The sequence below is a fragment of the Hypanus sabinus genome, chromosome 21, assembly GCF_030144855.1.
Source record: "Hypanus sabinus isolate sHypSab1 chromosome 21, sHypSab1.hap1, whole genome shotgun sequence".
NCBI lineage: Eukaryota > Metazoa > Chordata > Chondrichthyes > Myliobatiformes > Dasyatidae > Hypanus > Hypanus sabinus.
Window position 1 is genome coordinate 43721367 of NC_082726.1, and position 19398 is coordinate 43740764.

Sequence of the window (19398 nt, forward strand, 5' to 3'; positions counted from 1 at the left end):
CCATTTTATTACTGCAATTTTCGGTATACCAAATGAAGATGGCAATCAGCTTTCCCCTTCAATTAGACGAATGATTGCCTTTGTAACATTAATTGCCAGAAGGTCTATATTACAAAACTGGAAAGAAGTAAATCCTCCTACTACATTTCAGTGGTTCTCCCAAACCATTTCTTATTTGAGTTTGGAAAAAATCAGAAGCACTATCTTTGATTCTTCAATTAAATTTGAAGAAACCTGGGGACCATTTACTCGACATTTTCATATGAATTAATTTGGCCTATTTCAGATCCTTTTCTCTACTTATCCTTGTTCAGGTATGGAGTTCCGGAGTTCTTTTCTTGACACCTTTATATATTTATAAAGTGCTATTATTGCCCATGTTAGTTTAGTTTAGTATTTTTATTCAATATATATTTTTTCTCATATATAATTTCAATTTTTTTTTTCTTTTTTCGATGATTATTTTTGTTTTTTTTTCATATATATTTATATAGACTTGATTGATTTATGTACCTTTTGTCGATTGATGTTTAATAGGATATTATTATCCTATTACTAATGTAATTTCAAGTTTATTGAATTTGTAATCTGTTCATTATTATGTGTTGTTTTTTTTATATATGAAATTTAATAAAAAGATTGAAAAAGAAAGAAAGAAAATACTCAACTGAAGCAAAATGTAGATGGAAAAAAAAGAAAAAGGCTAACGTCAAAAAACATCCATCAGTATTGGAAACATGTGAATTTCAGCAACTCCTGCTACATTGCTAAGCCTCCAAATGATATCCACCCAGGTAAATCCCATGTTTTGATAGGTCTTTGTGGAGTGTGCAATTTGACAGGAGGCTGTACACATTGAGAGAGACATGGTGAGTGACAGAGAAATAGGTAGGTAGAGAAACAAATGCACTGGTATTAGGTTTGAGTTAAGGGGAAAAGGGAAGGAAGATCGAAAGGAGGCAATATTATACAACAGCAAGCAAGATACTGGAATAAAACAGGATATTGGAATGAACGCAAGGACAGTTAAAGAGATAAAAGTAGTGGTGGGGAAGAAAACAAGATTCAGCGATTAAAGACCATTCAGATTGATAAAGAAAAATAAAAATCAATTAACATGGAAGATATTACAAAATAAGCAATAAGCCAGAAAACAGAATTTAAAATATAAATACAAATCTTAGGCTTAAAGTAAGCAAACTCTGCATAATCAAAACCTGAATACAAACAGGAAATGTTGGAAAATACTCCCAGTATCAAAGGAGAGAGAAATCAAGTTAATGTTGCAGATCCAAAACACTAACTGTTTCTGTTTACACAAATATTGTCTTGCCTGCATAGTATTTTGCTTTTATTTCTGAAGATGGAAGACCCATAGCTTGCCAACAATCCCACTGAAAACGTGCTTTTAAACTTACTATTAAGCTCTAGCAACAAGTTCAACTTAATAAGTACTTGACAGCCAAGGGTTACAATAAGGAAAATTGCATGTTTTTTTAAAATTATTTACAAAAATAGTAAATTCTTTAAGTGCTTAGCTAATTAATATTTTTATTCTTATTATGTTATTATTTTATTATTATTTACTTTTAAAATGTTATTATTATTTAGTTTTAATCATAACAGGCATTCAGAAACCATTGTAAAACCCTAGCAACCTCGATAGACAAAGCTGATGATGTGATGTTGCCATCAGTTAGTTTCTCAGAAGAGATCGATGGGTAAAACTTGTTCTGACCCATACCTGATCACAGATGTTTGCACTTAGCTGTGACCTGGCTCAGAGACTCAATGACCTCATTCTGAAGACAACCTCAGCAGCAAACATACCTTTCTGAATGTGGACAAGGTATCTACAGATAACGATTACTTTTATTTGTCACATATACATTGAATCATTGAAACATACAGTGAAATGCATTGGTGTGTCAATGACCAATACAGTCCAAGGATGCACTGAAGGCAGCCTGCAAGTATTGCCATACTTCTGGCACCAACACAGCATTCTCACAACTTAACTGTACCTAATGTATACATCTTTGAAATGTGGAAGGAAACCTACACAGTCATGGGGAGAATGTGTGACTCTTTACACAGCGGCGAAAACTGAACCTTGATCTTCTTTACTGGTGCAGTAAAGCATTACTTATCTACAACACTACCGTGCTACCCCTCTAATTATGTTTGTACATAGTTTTCTCCCATGCACAGACTGCAATCCTATTCAGCAATATCAGCAGTGTAGTGGAATGAATCTGATTCATTGAATCTCTTGAGTTTACCCATGTTTCATTTGGTGACTAGACCTGAAGGCAAGTGCAAATGCTGTCAGATGGGCAACATACAATAGTGGCAGTTTTGTACAAGTACAGAAAATGTAACTTGAGATAAAAAGTTGATAACTTTAATTTCATTTGTCATCGGAATGCTCTGCATAGAGTGCCTCTGATAAACTGCTTATCGCTGAATTTTTTATTTTCACTTAGGGTATTAGAAAGCAAAGCATCTAATCTTAATGGAAGTAAACCAAAGAAATGTAAAATTTTAAATGGCAATTCTTTATAAAAATAATTAGGCAGCTAAATCTCGATTCATAAATTCATGCAATAAGCAAACCCTGTTAAAATCAGATAAAATTTTGCTGTTATTAGAAAACAAAAAATGCATCTTCCAACCAAATCAAAGATCAATGAAATCTAAATAATGGAATTTGGAATACAAAACAATCTCATACATATCTTAGAAATAGACTCTTAATACGTGGGGGAGAAATTAGCTTTTAGTTACAGGTACACAATCCCAGAATTCCTCCTTAATGAAGGTAATGTCAGCCAGAAAACTGCACAGAAATTTTTCTCTAAGTCCCAGATTTTATTTTACTTCTGGATCAGTCTTGGATTTAAATTACTTCAGGTTAGGAAACAATCCTTTCAAACTGCCTACTACAAAATTAAACTTTACCTTAAAATTAATAAAATATACTCTACAGTTCAATGTTGTTTCCGTCAATATCATCCAATCCCTCCTTTTGCTTAGTTTTAAAAGTACTTTAGTTTGCACTTCAAAAATCAGCATTCCTTACTCAATCAATATTTTTTCTTGTAGGTGGAATGAATCTCTTTTCAATAATCTGAAACATAACTAATGTAGGACTTCACTATTAGGCAACAGAATTCAATTAAAAGTGTTCAGCTTCCTTCAACAACTGAATAAACATTTCTGTAAAGATGTACAACTTAGCATAATATCTAACATTTTTAAAGTTTCTTCAATCTGCCTGATATTCAGCATTATTAAACAAAGAATACAGATGGAAAAACTAGATAAAGAAACTTCTCATTATCCTATTTAGAATTCAACAGCAAAGAACATCAGCATCTTGCAAGTCAAAGGAAATCATTCATTCAATGTAAAATTAGAGACAAAGACCTTAGCTAAAACCGCATTTAGCAAATTGTGCGCAATTCTGGCCGTCTTAACTATAGGAAGGACTTCATTAAACTGCAAAGGGCAGAGAAAAGATTCACAAAGTTGCCAGAACCGGATTGCTTGAATTTTAAGGAGACTGGCTACGCTAAAGTTGTTCTCTCTGCAGTTTAGGAGACCGAGGGATGTACATATAAAGGTACAGAAAATCATGAGAGGAATAGATAAAGTGCATGATCCACTCCTTTCCTCAGGGTTAGGGGAGTCTTAAAAGAGTGCAAGGGTTTAAAGTTACCAGTTAGTAGGTTAAAAGGAAAATAATTAAAGAGAACCAGAGGGCAAATTCTTCCCCAATCAGCGGTTGGCACTGGGTAACAATCTGCCAAAGGATATTTTGTTTTCTTCATAGATACAGCACAGAATAGGCCCTTCCGGCCCTTTGAATTAAGCCGGCCTGCAACCCCTACAACCATGATTAACCATGACTTAGTTACTGGACAATTTACAATGTTTAAAAAAACTAGACAGGCAAAAGAATAAGTAAGATTTAGAGGGATACAAGTCAAATGTAGGCCAATGGGATTAGTTCAAGTAGGCATTTCGGTTAGCACAGAAGTTAGGCAGAAGGGACTGTTTCCATGCTGTTCTACGTTGAATCAATTGTGTTTTCATTTCATTTCATTAAATACCTTGTGGCACAGCATTTTGTTGGTAACCTTGGACAGGTCCATTGTATGGTCCATATTGCAGCGGCGGAACACCAGTCATGTGCTGGTTGTCATATGCAAACTGTTGGTACCCTTGGTAACCAGGTTGTGGCTGCCCATAAGATGCCATGTGACCCTGCTGATTCATCTTTATTTGGCCAAGTTCATCCCCAAACTGATGTTACCTGAAATTAAGAGGGAGGAAGAAAAGCACAAGGTCAAAATTCTCATCACATTCTAAAAACTTCTGCTATGCATTTTTCATTACAGGCAAGGAGCATGCTCACCCTAAAAAAAAACTACTCAATTTCTTATTAACTAAAAAGCAGATGACATCTTACACAAATGGAAAATAGACAAATCATGCTTTACTATTAATTACATGTTTTTACCAGTTCCTCAGTCAGACACCTCCCAAGCCAAATAAAGAGGCAGCAAACAGCAGTGTATCATTGAAATGACAGAGTCTGGGAGTAGTAGTTTATATTGCATATATTTTGATATCTTTGTCTGTGAAGTCCTTTGACAAAAACAATAACTCTGGAACTGGATTGAAAAGTTTAAGTGAGAGCCAAAATATGACAAATTTTCAGTTTGAATGCAATTGTAAAATGCAAAACTTCAAATGCTGAAAATCTTAAGAACAGATAATACATCAAATACTCAGGACAAGCTGTGTAGATGTGAAAAGGTCAAATACTTTTGTTAGAACTTAAGGAGACAAATGGATTTCTCTGTATATCTGGAACATATCTGCCAGTTCTAAATCTGTCTATATAAGATTAGATTCAACTTTATTGTCATTATGCCGAGTACAGATACAAAGCCAATGAAATGCAAATAGCATCTAACCAGAAGTGTAAAAGAATAGCGTTATTTGCAAAAGTACTGTGAATAAAAAGTGCCACAGCATACAAATATAAAAGTACTGAGACAGTACAATATGCTTAAATACTGCTTAGCGTTATTAAGTTGTATTAGTTTCTTAACCCACATTCAGGACCACTTCTCTTCAATGCCACACAAACAAGAGTTGCCTTACCATTTTGTATCTATGCTGATTTGTAACAGCTTCTCAATAATGAAGCAGAGAAGATTGGCAAACCTTTAGCTATAAGCACAATGGGAAGTCTCCATATTCTAACGGTAACCAAGAATCACTTTTTGACAATATTATTGCTGTTATAAGACAAAGTAACAGATTTTGCATGATGATTGCTCATATTTCATATCAAAATGTCTGGTCTTGGCAATTATGCACAAGTTCCAAAAAGTGATTCTTCTTTAAATTATACTGGCCTATGGTAACTTCCACTGCTATTAATAAATTTTATGACATAACTATGTTCTTCTTTGTGTGCCGAAGGGCCTGTATTGTGCTGTAGGTTTTCTACATTTCTGATCAGGAGCACCAAAATTTGTATTTTAATTTTCAGATCTAAAAAAATCCTAACATGTTAGGTGAAAAATAATTTATCTACAAGCTGCAAGACAGCAAAAGCAATTAAACCCTGGCTTGTATTGTTTCATATCCTGAAATATATATCACATCGAAATCAAACCTTGCTACACAACAAGATAAAGCTTAAAATTAACGAGAATGTTTGCAATTAATTGATAATTGTCTTTGGATTCTTTCATTGCTGCTCCAGAAATATTCTCACACAATGGTACTAAAAAATACAAAACTTCTGATTATTTTTGGTAGAAGAATCTGTGGTCAGCTAAAAGATGATGAACTTGAAAATAATTATTTTGTACTTCCAAAACTGAGTCGCTTTTGTTAACACCTATCCATTAGGTGTCATAACACAGTAGCAGATTTTTACCATGAACTCCAAAGCAACCCCCCCAGCTCCCCACTCTCACGCAGAAGCAGCAGCAAAGCGACGACCCCCAACATGTAATGATGATCGCAAACAATCAAAAACTGAGACGCAATCAGGCAGGAAACACAAGATGAAGCAAATTGCCAATTTTCTGTCCCACCCAATCTACAGTAATGTGATAATCTGCTATCCAATTATTCAGAAATCCTCATTGTTCAATACTTGGCCCAATTTGTGTACCAAGACTCAACAGAATCCCACCCCTGCACTCCTCTGAAATATCTGGATTCACTGTAGAATTTAATACACCGTAACACTAAAAATACTAATTAAAGTAGTTGGTATATTAATAAAATAACATCAAATAATCTGGAAAATCTGCCAGTCCAAACCATGCCATGTTTTTGGAGTTGCACTAAATAGTTAGATTTCCTGTTACTTACATTATATGAACATTATTAATGTTTTTCAAAAATCTGAGGACATTGTACAGGACTACTGTAACCCTCTCAACGGGCTCGTATGCAAACCTGGCTCAATAGCTAACTTGGCAAACAGCCACGTGACTCAGCAGTGAGAAGGTCACCTTTCATAAACAATATACGTCTAGGGTCGGTATGATTTGGAGTTCAACCAAATAGGAACATCATGATTTGAACGATTTCAGAATCAGAATCAGGTTTATTATCACTGGTACGTGACCAGCAGTTCAATACAGAATCTAGCAGAGAAAAAAATAAATAAAATAAAAATAATAACCAAGTAAATCAATTACAGTATACGTATGTTGAGTAGATTGCTAAAAATGTGCAAAAACATAAATACTGTATATTAAAAAAAGTGAGGTACTGTCCAAAGATTCAATGTCCATTTAGGAATCAGATGGCACAGGGGAAGAAGAGGGGTGGGGGGGGGGGGGGGGTGTCTCTCTCTCTCTTTTCAGGTTTCTGTACCTCTTACCTGATAGTAGGAATGAGAAAAGGGCCTGCCCTGGGTGCTGGAGGCCCTTAATAATGGATGCTACCTTTCTGAGACATTGATCCCTTAAGATGTCCTGGGTATTTAGTAGGCTAGTACCCAAGATGGAGCTGACTATATTTACAATCTTCTGCAGCTTCTTTCAGTCCTGTGCAGTAGCCCCTCTATACCAGACAGTGATGCAGCCTGTCAAAATGCTCTCCACGGAAGAACTATAGAAGTTTTTGAGTCTACTTGTTGACATGCCAAATCTCTTCAAACTCCTAATAAAGTATAGCCACTGTCTTGCCTTCTTTATAACTACAGGTACATGAATATGTTGGGACCAAGTAAGATCCTCAGAGATCTTGACACCCAGGAACTTGAAACTGCTCACTCTCTCCACTTCTGATCCCTCTATGACGATTGGTATGTGTTCCTTTATCTTACCCTTCCTGAAGTTCACAATTAGCTCTTTCGTCTTACTAACATTTTAGTGCCAGGTTGTTGCTGTAGCACCACTCCACTAATTGGCATATCTCACTCCTGTACACCCTCTCATCACCACTGAGATTCTACCTACAATGGTTGTATCATCAGCAAATATATAGATGGTATTTGAGCTATGCCTAGCCACACAGTCGTGTGTGTGTATATACAGAGTAGAGCAGTGGGCGAAGCACACACCCGAGGTACGGTAGTGTTGATTGTCAGCGAGGAGCATATGTTATCACCAATCAGGACATATTGTGGTTTTCCAGTTAGGAAGTCGAGGATACAATTGTAGAGGGCGATACAGAGGCCCAAGTTCTGTACCTTTTCAATCAGGAATGTGGGAATGATGGTATTAAATGCTGAGCTATAGTCAATGAACAGCATCCTGACGTAGGTGTTTGTGTTGTCCAGGTGGTCTAAAGCCATGTGGAGAGCCATTAAGATTACGTCTGCCGTTGGCCTATTATGGTGTTAGGCAAACTGCAATGAGTCCAGGTCCTTGCTGAGGCAGGACGTTTGTGTAAATACTAATCATGCACAACTATCAGTCGGCAAGAAATAACAGATCAGACAACACATAAAATTATAAAGAAAGTTATTTATCAATATCATCTTTATCAAATAGTTAATAGGAAAAAGAAAAGAACAAATGAACTCTTCTCGGGCTTCTAGCCAGGTACAGGTATTGATTTTAACCACATTTCGATGACAAACTCTGCTATCTGCATCAGGGATGATGCTTGGGCATGTCTAGTCCAGCAGTATTTATACTCCCATTGTCCTTTCCTCCTGATGGTTAGTTCTCATTCAATCAAATTTCCGCTGTCCCCCCTTGTTTACAATCGATGATACACAGGTAGGATTCCCCCAAGGCCTTTTGTCAGCGGGATAGATTTTCTGAATTACTACCTCACTAAGCATTTAACAACAACGTGGTCTCCTTTTGTTGGAGGTTGTGAGCATCCCATCACAAATTCGACCAACTCTGTAAAAACGAAAACTAACATCCAGCTAATCCCAAAGGACGTAATTGTCAGTTTCATTGTGGTGTCCCTGTTAATGAGAGTTCCCATTAAAGACAATTTGGTCCATCTGCAGTCAGGTTTGATAAAGGTACCATTGACCTTAGAAAACACCCTTAGATCAGCGTACTTCCTCTACAAGGGAAACTACTGTGGACAAGCGGAGTGGTCATGGCCCTTGTCACTGGCTTTTGTTAATTTCTACAGGGAGGACTTTGAGGAAAGGGCTCTGAGTTCATTGCCCTTATACCCCAAATGCTTCTTTAGGTACATCGATGACACCTTTGCAGTGTGGCCTCATGGACACTCCAACAGTTCCATCCAAACATTAAATTTATGATGGAGAAGAAGAATGGTTGCCTCCCGTTCCTGGACATTCTAATACGACAAAAACTGGATAGCTGCTTCGGACAGGACATCCAGCAGAAACCCAGTCATACAGACTTGTTCCATAACAGTAAAGCCAGCATATTCCTCCCAATGTGGAGCGATACTTTCTACTTTGATCAACCATGTGAAAACTATTTCAGACCTGGAGAGCCTCCTTGAGGAAAAACGATGACTAGGCATAATGTTCTTACAGAATGGGTACAAAGGAAATCAGACAGGCCCTTAAAAGGGCCAAAGGAAAAACCAGAAAGCCTAACAACGGAGAGGAACCCATTGCTACTGCCTCTCCTGCACATACTTCTGTGGTTTCTGGAAGGATCACCAGGATCCTGAAGAAATACTAGATTAATACCATCCACAAACCCATAAGGAAGCTCAAACTACAGCTTATGCAAGTCAAAGGCTAGCTTTTACAAGATTCCCTGTGAATGCAGAGCAGAGCATGATCAGCTAGATGGGACACAAGGTGGAAACCCCCATCAAGGAGCACAGGAGGTGTATCCATTTGGGTTACCCGAAGAAACTGTCGGTAGCAGAACACTGCATTTGCTATTGAAGTCAATAGGATTGACTGGAATGGCACAAAAGTACTGTGACTTTTGGGACTGCCTGGCAAAGGAAGCCATTGTAATAAAACTAGAGGGAAAGAACTTTAAGAAGGTTTCACTCCAAGAAAGAACTGGAATTCAATTTGTAAATAAGGTGGGACAACAGAAACCTAATTGGTTACCAATTAGGAGGGACAGATGACCTGAGTATAAATTTCATCATACTAGACATAACCAAGCATCATCCCCGATGAAGATGGCAAAGTTTGTCATTGAAATGCAAGTTAAAAGCGATACCTATACTCAGCTGGAGGCCCAAGAAGAGCTTATTCATCATATACACCGGGAAAACAGTGGATCCTTTTCCAAAAGGGCCTTTAATTGTCACCAAACAATTGATACTAGAGCATACAATCATCACAGCAATATTTGATTCTGTGCTTCACGCTCCCTGAAATACAAATCAAAGTAAATATAATAAAAACTTAAATCATAAATCAGAATTTAAAAATAGAAAAGGGCAAGTAAAGGTAGTGCAAGTTAGGTCCGGATATTTGGAAGGTATGGCCCAGATCCGGGTGAGGATCTGTTCAGCAGTCTTATCACAGTTGGAAAGAAGCTGTTCCCAAATCTGGCTGGAGGACTCTTCAAGCCCCTGAAACTTCTCCCAGAGGGAACAGGGACAAAAGGTGTGTTGGCTGGGTGGGTCATGTCCTTGATTATCCTGGCAGCACTGCTCTGACAGCGTGCAGTGTAAAGTGAGTCCAAGGATGGAAGATTGGTTTGTGTGATGTGCTGGGCTATGTTCACGATCTTCTGCAGCTTCTTCCGGTCTTGGACAGGACAACTTCCATTCCAGGTTGTGATTCACTCCAGAAGAATGCTTTCTACGGTGCACCTATAAAAATTAGTGAGGGTTTTAGGGGACAGGCCAAATTTCTTCAGCTTTCTCAGGAAGTAAAGGTGCTGGTGGGCCTTCTTAGCAGTGGACTCTGTTTGGTTAGACCAGGGGTCAGCAACCTTTACCACTGAAAGAGCCACTTGGACCCATTTCCCACAGAAAAGAAAACACTGGGAGCCGCAAAACCCGTTTGACATTTAAAATGAAATAACACTGCATACAACGTTTTGTTTTGCCTTTATGCTATGTATAAACAAACTACAATGTGTTGCATTTATGAAATTGATGAACTCCTGCAGAGAAAACGAAATTACATTTCTGCATGCAACAAAAACATTTTGAACTCCGAAAAAAAGAGGTTGGGTTGAAGGTTACTTTTAAGTAAAATACTCAATGTCTATTTGAGTTCTTCTTGTATTTATGAAAAACGCCAAACTTAAATTTGCCGCCAGCAGCAAACCAAAAATAACGTCAGCCAGCTGTCAACCTGAAAAATAAAAGGACTATTTCACTGAACAATGAAAACATATGAATATACGTAAAATAATAGGCAATTAAAATATTTATCATACTTGTTCAGGTTGACTCACACCTGACAATGCAGTCGTATTCAGTAGGGATGGATCGATGCTTAGTGGAGTGACCGGGAAGGATAATGTGTTTTTTTCCTCTCTGAACTCACAGAAGCGTTTCCCAAACGATGTTTGCATTGCGATGATTGCAGAATGTAAATACTCCGAATTTATCATGTCGTGACCTTGTTTGAACTCTCTCAAATTGGGGAAGTGAGACAATGTGCCTTTCTGTAAATCTCTGGCAAGCACTGTCAACTTGCGCTCGAATGCCAAAACATCCTCCAACATGTGCAGGGCTGTACGTCCTTACCCCGTTGAAGAGCTGTGTTCAGCGTGTTCAGGTGCGCTGTCATGTCTACCATGAAGTGTAGCTTTTCCAGCCACTCTGGCTGTTCCAGCTCAGGAAAGTTGAGCCCTTTGCTGCCCAGGAAAGTTTTCACTTCTTCCAGACACGCGACAAAGCGTTTCAGCACCTCCCCTCTGGACAGCCAGCGATAAAAACACGTTGTAGCGGTGTGCTACACGCAGTCAGTAAACTGCAGTCAAAGATAGCTTTATTCGAACTAAACAGCCTTGCTTTTAAGCCTCCCTCAACCCGCCCCCCATGGGCGCGGATGCTGCAAAAGACACGTACTCACAAACCCCCGTAGGCTATCTCCCTTAGCCTGAACGCTGGCTAATTGTGAGCCGGTTTGGATGTGTCAGGAAATGGGTCGCCACAACGTCTTATTTAGATTGTACAAGATCACCATAATCTTCAAACTTAGATTTACATTTCAAAAACTAACAAACTAACATAAAATACATTTTAATTAAATACTGACCATGTAGCGGTGTGCTACACGCAGCGCTAAAATTACGAAACGGAGTCGGTAACTGCAGTCGAAGGAAAAAACTTTATTCGAAATCTTCAGCCTCACTTTTAAGCCTCCCTCAACCTGCCCCCCCCCCCCATGGCGCAGAGGCTCCAAAGCTCTGTGCTCGCAAACCCCCGTAGGCTATCTAATTGTGAGCCGGTTTGGATGTGCCAGGAAAAGGGTCGCCACAACCAATTATTTCCCAAAGCAACAGGGAGCCGCAGCATAGACGTAAAAGAGCCACATGTGGCTCCGGAGCCGCGGGTTGCCGACCCCCGGGTTAGACCAAGTCAGGTCATTTGTGATATTCATCCCGAGGAGCTTAAAGCTTTTGACCTGTTCCACCTGCGCACGACCCATGTAGATGGGGTCGTGCGGTCCGCTACTCCTTCTAAAGTCAACAACCAATTCCTTCATCTTGCTGACGTAGAGGGATAGGTTATTGTCTTCGCACCATGCCACCGGGTTCTTAATTTCCTCTCTGTACTCAGACTCATCATTACCCAAGATACGGCCTACAATTGTGGGGTCATCAGCAAACTTATAATTTGAGTTTAATGGAAACTTGTCTGCACAATCATGGGCGTACAGTGAGTACAGCAGGGAACTGAGTACACAGCTTTGTGGGACACCAGTGCTCAGAGTGATTGTAGAGGAGAGCTTGTCCCCTATTTTTACAGCCTGGGTCCTGTCTATGAGGAAGTTGAAGATCCAGCTGTAGATCTGAGTGCTAAGACCCAGGTTCCGGAGCTTAGGTTTATTTGTGTACAATGTACTGTGTATGTTAATCAAAATGGCTTCTTTGGTTTGCTAGAGTAGGAATGCTTTTATGTTTGATAAGTGTTTTCTCTCGCAGTTGTTTAGCTTTGGACTTGCTCATATAGGGATTGTATTCATTTTTTAACCAATGGGGAATGTTATTTTGTCTTGTGAGGCTGGGGGCTTGGGGGTTTTTGCAGTCTTTTCAGGGGAGGCGGGAAGGAGATGCCGAAGAAGGTGGACGTGCGCTGCACTGCTCGGTCGACTACTGGGGGCGGTCCCAGGTGCGAGAACGTGGAGGTCGGAGGAAAGTGATGAGGTGTCGAATGGTTCGATGGTTGAGCTCCAATGATGTGCATTATACTGACTGAACTTTGATAAGTTCTTTTACTTTATTTCCTTTTCCTTCATATATACTGTATTGCATAGTACTCGTTTAGTTTTAGTAAAATCTTTAAAGTGTATTCCATAACGGTATTTGTGAGCTTGATATGGTGTGTGTGCGCGCAGCATAAACTTGATCCTCAAAGCACCTGTGTGTATGGGAGGTGGGGTTGGTGAGTGGCTGGATTTCCTTTTCCCCTAGACATATACCAGCCTGTTGGGTAAGTGTTACATTTGGAATGATGATATTAAAGGCAGAGCTGCAGTCAATGAAAAGGAGCCTTACATATGCATCTTTATTCTCCAGGTGTTCTAAGGAGGAATGTAGTACCAGAGAGATGGCATCTGCCATTCACCTGTTGCTCCAGTAGGCGAATTGCAAAGCATTGAGGTTGACCGGTCGGCGAAGCACTTCACAGCAATTGATGTTAGAGCCACAGGTCGATAGTCATTCAGGCATGCCACCTTGCTTTTCTTCGGCACCAGGATTATCATTGCCTTCTTAAAACATGAGGGGATCTTAGACTGAAACAGGGAGCAGCTGAAGATGTCAGCAAACACTCCAGCTAACTCACTTGCACAGGCCCGGAAAACCCTTCCCAGGTCGCCATCTGGGCCCGTCGCCTTGCTTGGATTTATCTTCAGGAAGGCTCTTCTAACGTCTTCCTTGGTGACAATGAATCTTGATGCCACCAGGTCCAGTTCATCCAGAGGGAGCGGGATGCTTCTCTTCTGTTCGAATCTTGCGTAGAATACATTAAGTTCATCAAGAAGAGAAGCACTACAGTTATTGATATTCCCAGCCTTTTCTTTGCACCCAGTGATCTCATTTAGACCCTGCCATAGTCTACTGGCATCCCTCTGGTTAGCCTGGGCTTCCAATGTGGCTCGATATTGCCTCTTGGCACCCTTAATGGCTTTCCAGAGTTCACGCCTGGATTCTGTGTAGCGACTGGTATCCCCGGACCTAAAAGCTGCAGCTCTAGCCTTCAAAAGTGACTGGACCTCATAATTCATCCAAGGTTTCCGGTTAGGGAATACCCAGATCATCATACACACAGTCCAACATGCATGACCATTGTTAATTCATACTGAAGTATTCGGGGATGTACCTCATTAATCACGCACTGGACCCATGGTCTATGTGAAAGCACCTGCTACATTCCTAACCTCCCAGAGTCTTTTACAGAAAACTGCCAATATAAACTACCTCACAGCATTAAAATCTAATACACAATCACAAAGGATACCAAAGCAGGCAAGTAATCAATGATTTGGTCAGAGACTGGTTTTAAGAAGCCTCTCAAGATTCAGTAGAGAATTCATGTAGTCCACAAGTAAAGATATGAAATTAGAGAATGTCAAAAAAGTATGAAAAAAAAACAGGAAACAGTCTGGATGACTAGAAGAGATAGAAATGGAGGAACACCACCGTACAGATTTGAAAGAAAAGTTTTTTAAAATCTATGTACTGTTTTAATCAAATGTCATTGTAAGTTATTTTTTACTTGTGTAGTTAGCAAGCACAAGTATATGGAGAACTAGTACAGTCTGGAAATATCAGAGTAATACAGGTTTCCCCCGTTTTTCAAATGTTAGCTCTACAAAACCTCACTGTTACAAAAGACCTACATTAGTTACCTGTTTTTGCTAACAGAAGGTGTTTTCACTGTTACGAGAAAAGGCAGCACGCAAAAAATGTAGTGCGCAAAAAACGTAGTGCACGAAAAAGGGCTGTGTGTGAATAAAGGCAGCACGTGCCCCGAGCAGCTAAGTTCCTCCCCCGGAACTGCATTCTGGCCGGCATTGCTTAAATATGTGCCTGTGAGCATCTGTGCTTTATCTCAATTTATTTTGTGCATCCGTTAGCAAGGTGAGTTCTATGGTATTGGAAAAGCCTAAAAGAGCGCGTAAGGGTGTTATGCAGCGTAAATATAGACATAATAAAGCATTTCGACCGTGGTGAATGGAGTAAGGATATAGAGAGTTTGGCTAAGGGTTTATGGAAGTTGATGATGTTGAAGAGGTTTTAGCATCCCATGAACAAAAACTGAGAGATGAAGAGGAAAGGATAACAATTGAAGCCAAATGCAGTAGCGAACGGCCCAAAAGTGAAGACGTCCAGGAACTGAACGTAAAGCAACTGCATAGATTTTCGCTGCGATTGACAATGCTGCAATGATTGCAGAAAAGTATGACTTTAATTTTGAAAGGGTACGTAGGTTTAGGGCATATTTGCAGGATGGGTTGAGTGCTTACAAAGAACTGTATGATAGAAAGATATGCAAGGCTAAGCAGTCAAGCATACTGTCATTTTTCTAGCCATCCACATCAGACAACAAAACTCGACCTTCGACATTGGGGCAGGCAGACATAGAAGATGATGACCTGCCTGCCTTGATGGAAACAGACGACGATGAGATGACACCCCAGACTCCTCTAACTCCCACCACCCCAACTTCTGACCACTCAGCCTAACACACCATCATCAGTGTGTTCATTGTCTTTCCGATTCCGGTAAGTGAAACTACACTGTACATACATTATTTCTACTTTATATAGGCTGTGTATTTTTACGTGTTACTTGGTAGCTTCATAGCTTAAAGGTTACTGGAGTGTTTCTGTTGAGAACGCTTGCGCCGTGTGTTTCCGCCGGGAGTGCTCGCGCCGCGCGTTTCCGCCGGGAGAGCTCGCGCCGCGCGTTTCCGCCGGGAGAGCTCGCGCCGTGTTTTTGCTGCAAGTGCTGCTGAGAGAGCTTGTGTGAGATTTTCGCTGCGGTGGACAGTGCTGCAATAATTGCAGAAAAGTATTCCTACATTATATAAGCTGTTTATTTATCAGATCATTCCTGCTTTTACTATACGTTACTGTTATTTTAGGCTTTATATGTTATTTGGCAGGTTATTTTTTAGGTCTGTGAACGCTCACAAATTTTTCCCATATAAATAAATGGTAATTGCTTCTTCACTTTATAACATTCTGGGTTACGAACCGTTTCATAGGAATGCTCTGCCTTCGAATAGCGGGAGAAATCTGTACACACAAAATGCTGGAGGAACTCAGCAGACCAGATAGCATCAATGGAGAAGAGTAAACAGGTGACGTGTTAGGCCAAGACCTTTCATCTGGACTGAAATGACAGCCTGAAATGTCGACTGTTTACTATTTTCCATAGATGCTGCCTGGCCTTCTGAGTTCCTCCAGCACTTTGGGTGTCTTACTTTGATTTCCAGCATCTGCAGATTTTCTCTTGTGTGGAAATATTAGAGGCTACCCACAATAAGCTCAATCTTGCACCCATCCAATATCCACACATTTGTATTTTAAAATAAATTGACAATAATCCAGGCTTATTTCTCACTGTCTTGACTCTGGGTACTTATATTTAACCATTCTGACAGCTCATCTACGAACTAGTGGAGACAACTGGGTCAGTTGTTTGGTAAAACACTTACAATTCAAAAGTCACTCTGAATTGTGCCAGCAACTCAAGATTCATATTCAACAACTCTGAACAGCAAGTTAAAAATTTGATTACTTGGTGGACTGTTCTTGTAGCTGCAGGAAATGTGTAATGTTCTAATAATTAAAGCAGAATTGGTCTTCTGTAAACTAACCAATGAGCATTCAAATACAGTAGGCCATTCAAACCTGCTCAGCCAATCAGTGCAATCATAGCTGATCCTCCCAATACCATATCTGCACTCTGCTCTACTTGACAACTCATGCACAGAAGTCGAAAGTACCTCTAATATCAAAGTATGTATACGTTGTCCAATCTTGAGTTTTGTGTCCTTATAGGCAACCTCAAGCCAAAGAAACCTCAATGGAATCCATTAAAGACTGTTAAACACTCAATAGAGAGAGACCAAAAAAACTAAATTGTGCAAATAAAAGCAAATCACTTCAGAATTGAAGTTTTACAAGATACACAAAGCCAGGCGTCAATACAGCTGGAGCAAGCCACAGTCTCAGTCTCAGCCAAGTAAAGGTTGCAAGACCACAGACACAAAGCCAGGCAACAGAATAGGCCACAGCCTCAGTTCAGTGCAGTGCTGCTCAATCGTCATGAAGCAGAGAGCAGAACCAACCCTCACCTTGCCTCTGGTCTCGACACCGAGCTTTTCAATCAGGCCCGGTGCTTAAATCAGCCAAACTTCAGGTCGTTCCGCAGTTCTCAGACTGCTCTGGGGCCCAAATCCCACCACCACGATTTGGCCCATACCTGACCTTTCCAATTCAGCTTTACTGCTCATCAGGAATGCTATGACTCTGCTTCAACTCTATCTCTGCCTTTGCTCGTCTCAAACCATGCTTCGCTTCCACCTCTCGCTTTTTCGACCATGCCTCGCCCGCACCTCCACTCGCTTCTCCATTGTTAGCATTAATAGTTACTAAGGAGGTATTTAGTAACTTTCTTTCTTTTGTTTTTTGCCACTGATAAGTAGTCACTGGGCATCACTAACACCATCTTACTCTCTTACAAGTTGCTCTCCAAGGATTACTGTAGTAAAAAATTCCACAAGTACACCTACCATGGTTCTCACTGTCAAAGCATGTAAGTCTCATTCTAGGCACTTGAGAGCACAGGCCAAGTCAATCTGACCTCATACCACAGTCCCACCATTCTAGGAGTAGTCTGGTGAATTTTCCCTGCATTCCCTGTAGAAAGCATTACTGTTGGATACAGAAAGGCCACTACACAGGATCAGAAGAAGCTACAGGAAGTTGTAAATTCAGCCAGCTCTATCACAAGCACTCGCCTCCCCAGCACTCAGGACACCCCCAAATGGGGACATCCATTATAGAGGAACCCCATCACCCAAAACATGCACACCTCTTGATTGTTAGCATCAAAGTAAAAGGATCCTGAAGAGACACTCCCAACATTTCAGGAACCGAGTCTTCCCCTCCCCCACTACATTTCAGAATAGACAATGAACCCTTGAACAATACCTCGCTATTCCACCCCTTTCTGCACCACTTATTTAATTTTTAAAGTATAATTTATGGAATTTATGTATTGCAATTTGCTGCTGCTGCAAAACAACAAATTTCATGACATATGCCAGTGATATTGAATCTGACCCTGATAGAATTTTGGAAGATGATAACTGTTGCAGCTACTCTTCCAAGGCCATCTCCTTCAATATCTCAGATGCAGATTGCCATGCTCTAGCAACTCCAGCCCCTCCACATTAAAGAAAATATATTTATGTCCTAAAATAATCTCAATTTCAAAGTTCTACTTGGTGGTTATGAATCTTCACATAAGAAATCCACAAATACGATGTCTCCTCATGGTATTTTTTATAATTGAGGTATAACCCTGAAAACAGCAATGCCTCAATTTAATTCTAGCCTAATCACAGACCAATTTACAATGACCAATTAACCTACCTACTGGTAAGCCTTTAGACTGTAAACCGGAGCACCCAGAAGAAACCCAAGCGGCATGGGAAGAACGTACAAACTCCTTATGCAGAGGCAGGAATTGAACCTGGGTCATCTGTGTTCTAAACCATTGTGCTAGCTAGTACCCTAGCATGCTGCCCATTAAGGAAATGATTCTCGGTAGCAACTGTGACAAAGCAGTGATGGTTAGGTTTAACTGGAATCAAAATTACCAAGGTAGACACAGATGTGAGCAACCATTTTCTTGATTTAGGACGAGAGACTTTGGTAACCATGGTGGACAATGGGGAGTTGATCAACGCACTTCCCTCCACCACTCTTACACCCCAAACTCTCCAAAAATATATACAGAAGGCCTCAAAACAAATCATGATTAGAAATGATCTACTGTTACATTGCAGCAGGGCTCAATAATATGATTGTATTTTGCAGAGATGTTGCTAAAGCACAAGGTTTTTGTGTCAGTCAGCACATTAAATGCAAGTAATTCTACACACTTCCAACCTCCCCTGTAACTTTTCTCCCCTTTGCATATTAAGAAGCAATCTCTACCTCATATAAAATCTGCTTTAAATAAGAATATTAAATACTCAATCCTCAAAAAAAATCTTGGTTGAGGGAGCCATTCAAGAGGGCAAAGAGAAGAGAAATGGAGTTGTAAATGGGACAGTATAGTCAGGGGAATAGTCCAATTCTATTGCAAGGATTGAGAGTCCCAAAGGCTGTATTGCCTGTCTGATGCCTGGGATCAAGACATCTCATCTGTCCTGCAGAGGAACTTGGAATGCAAGGGGAAAAGATGCAGTTGTTGTGGTCCATGTGGATACCAACTATGTAGGTAGGAGGAGGAAATGAGGTAATCATGGCTGACAAAGGAAGTCAAGACAGCATAAAAACTCGAGGATTGGGAAGCTTTTGAAAACCAATAGACAAATAGCAAGAAAAAAGATGAAATAAGAAATATGGAGAATCTCCGAGGAAATAAGATGATTACGCACAACGTTCCTACAGAATGGCTACAAGGTGAAGGAAATGAATCAGGCCCTTAAAAGGGCTGAAGGGAAAACCAGGAAACCTAACATCAAAGAGGAAACTGTCGCTAAACAAGTAGCAAGACAAATAATCCCAAGAAT

At 40.0% G+C, this 19398-nt stretch overlaps 2 protein-coding genes across 2 annotated transcripts in view; both read right to left on the minus strand.

The window, feature by feature from the left end:
* Positions 1–19398, minus strand: part of LOC132378991 (protein transport protein Sec24C-like) — an 83593-nt gene that overhangs the window by 55552 nt on the left and 8643 nt on the right. The window contains exon 2 of the mRNA XM_059946417.1: positions 4116–4318. Coding sequence (XP_059802400.1) covers positions 4116–4281 — 166 coding nt within the window. The 5' untranslated portion in view covers positions 4282–4318. The remainder of the gene's footprint in view (positions 1–4115; positions 4319–19398) is intronic.
* On the minus strand, positions 11768–15009 carry LOC132379232 (uncharacterized). The gene is made up of 2 exons (XM_059946942.1): positions 14492–15009; positions 11768–13592 (listed from the first exon to the last, which is right to left on the minus strand). Exons 1-2 carry the CDS (start codon positions 14680–14682, stop codon positions 13163–13165), a joined length of 621 nt encoding a protein of 206 aa, XP_059802925.1. The 5' UTR covers positions 14683–15009; the 3' UTR covers positions 11768–13162.

Excerpts from the sequence above, each read along its gene's own strand:
- LOC132379232 (XM_059946942.1), bottom strand. The coding sequence starts at position 14,682 with ATGCTCACAGGCACATATTTAAGCAATGCCGGCCAGAATGCAGTTCCG. Across the intron at positions 13,593-14,491 it reads CCTTCTGTTAGCAAAAACAG|ATTCGAACAGAAGAGAAGCA; the intron begins GTAACTAATGTA and ends ATTCTACGCAAG.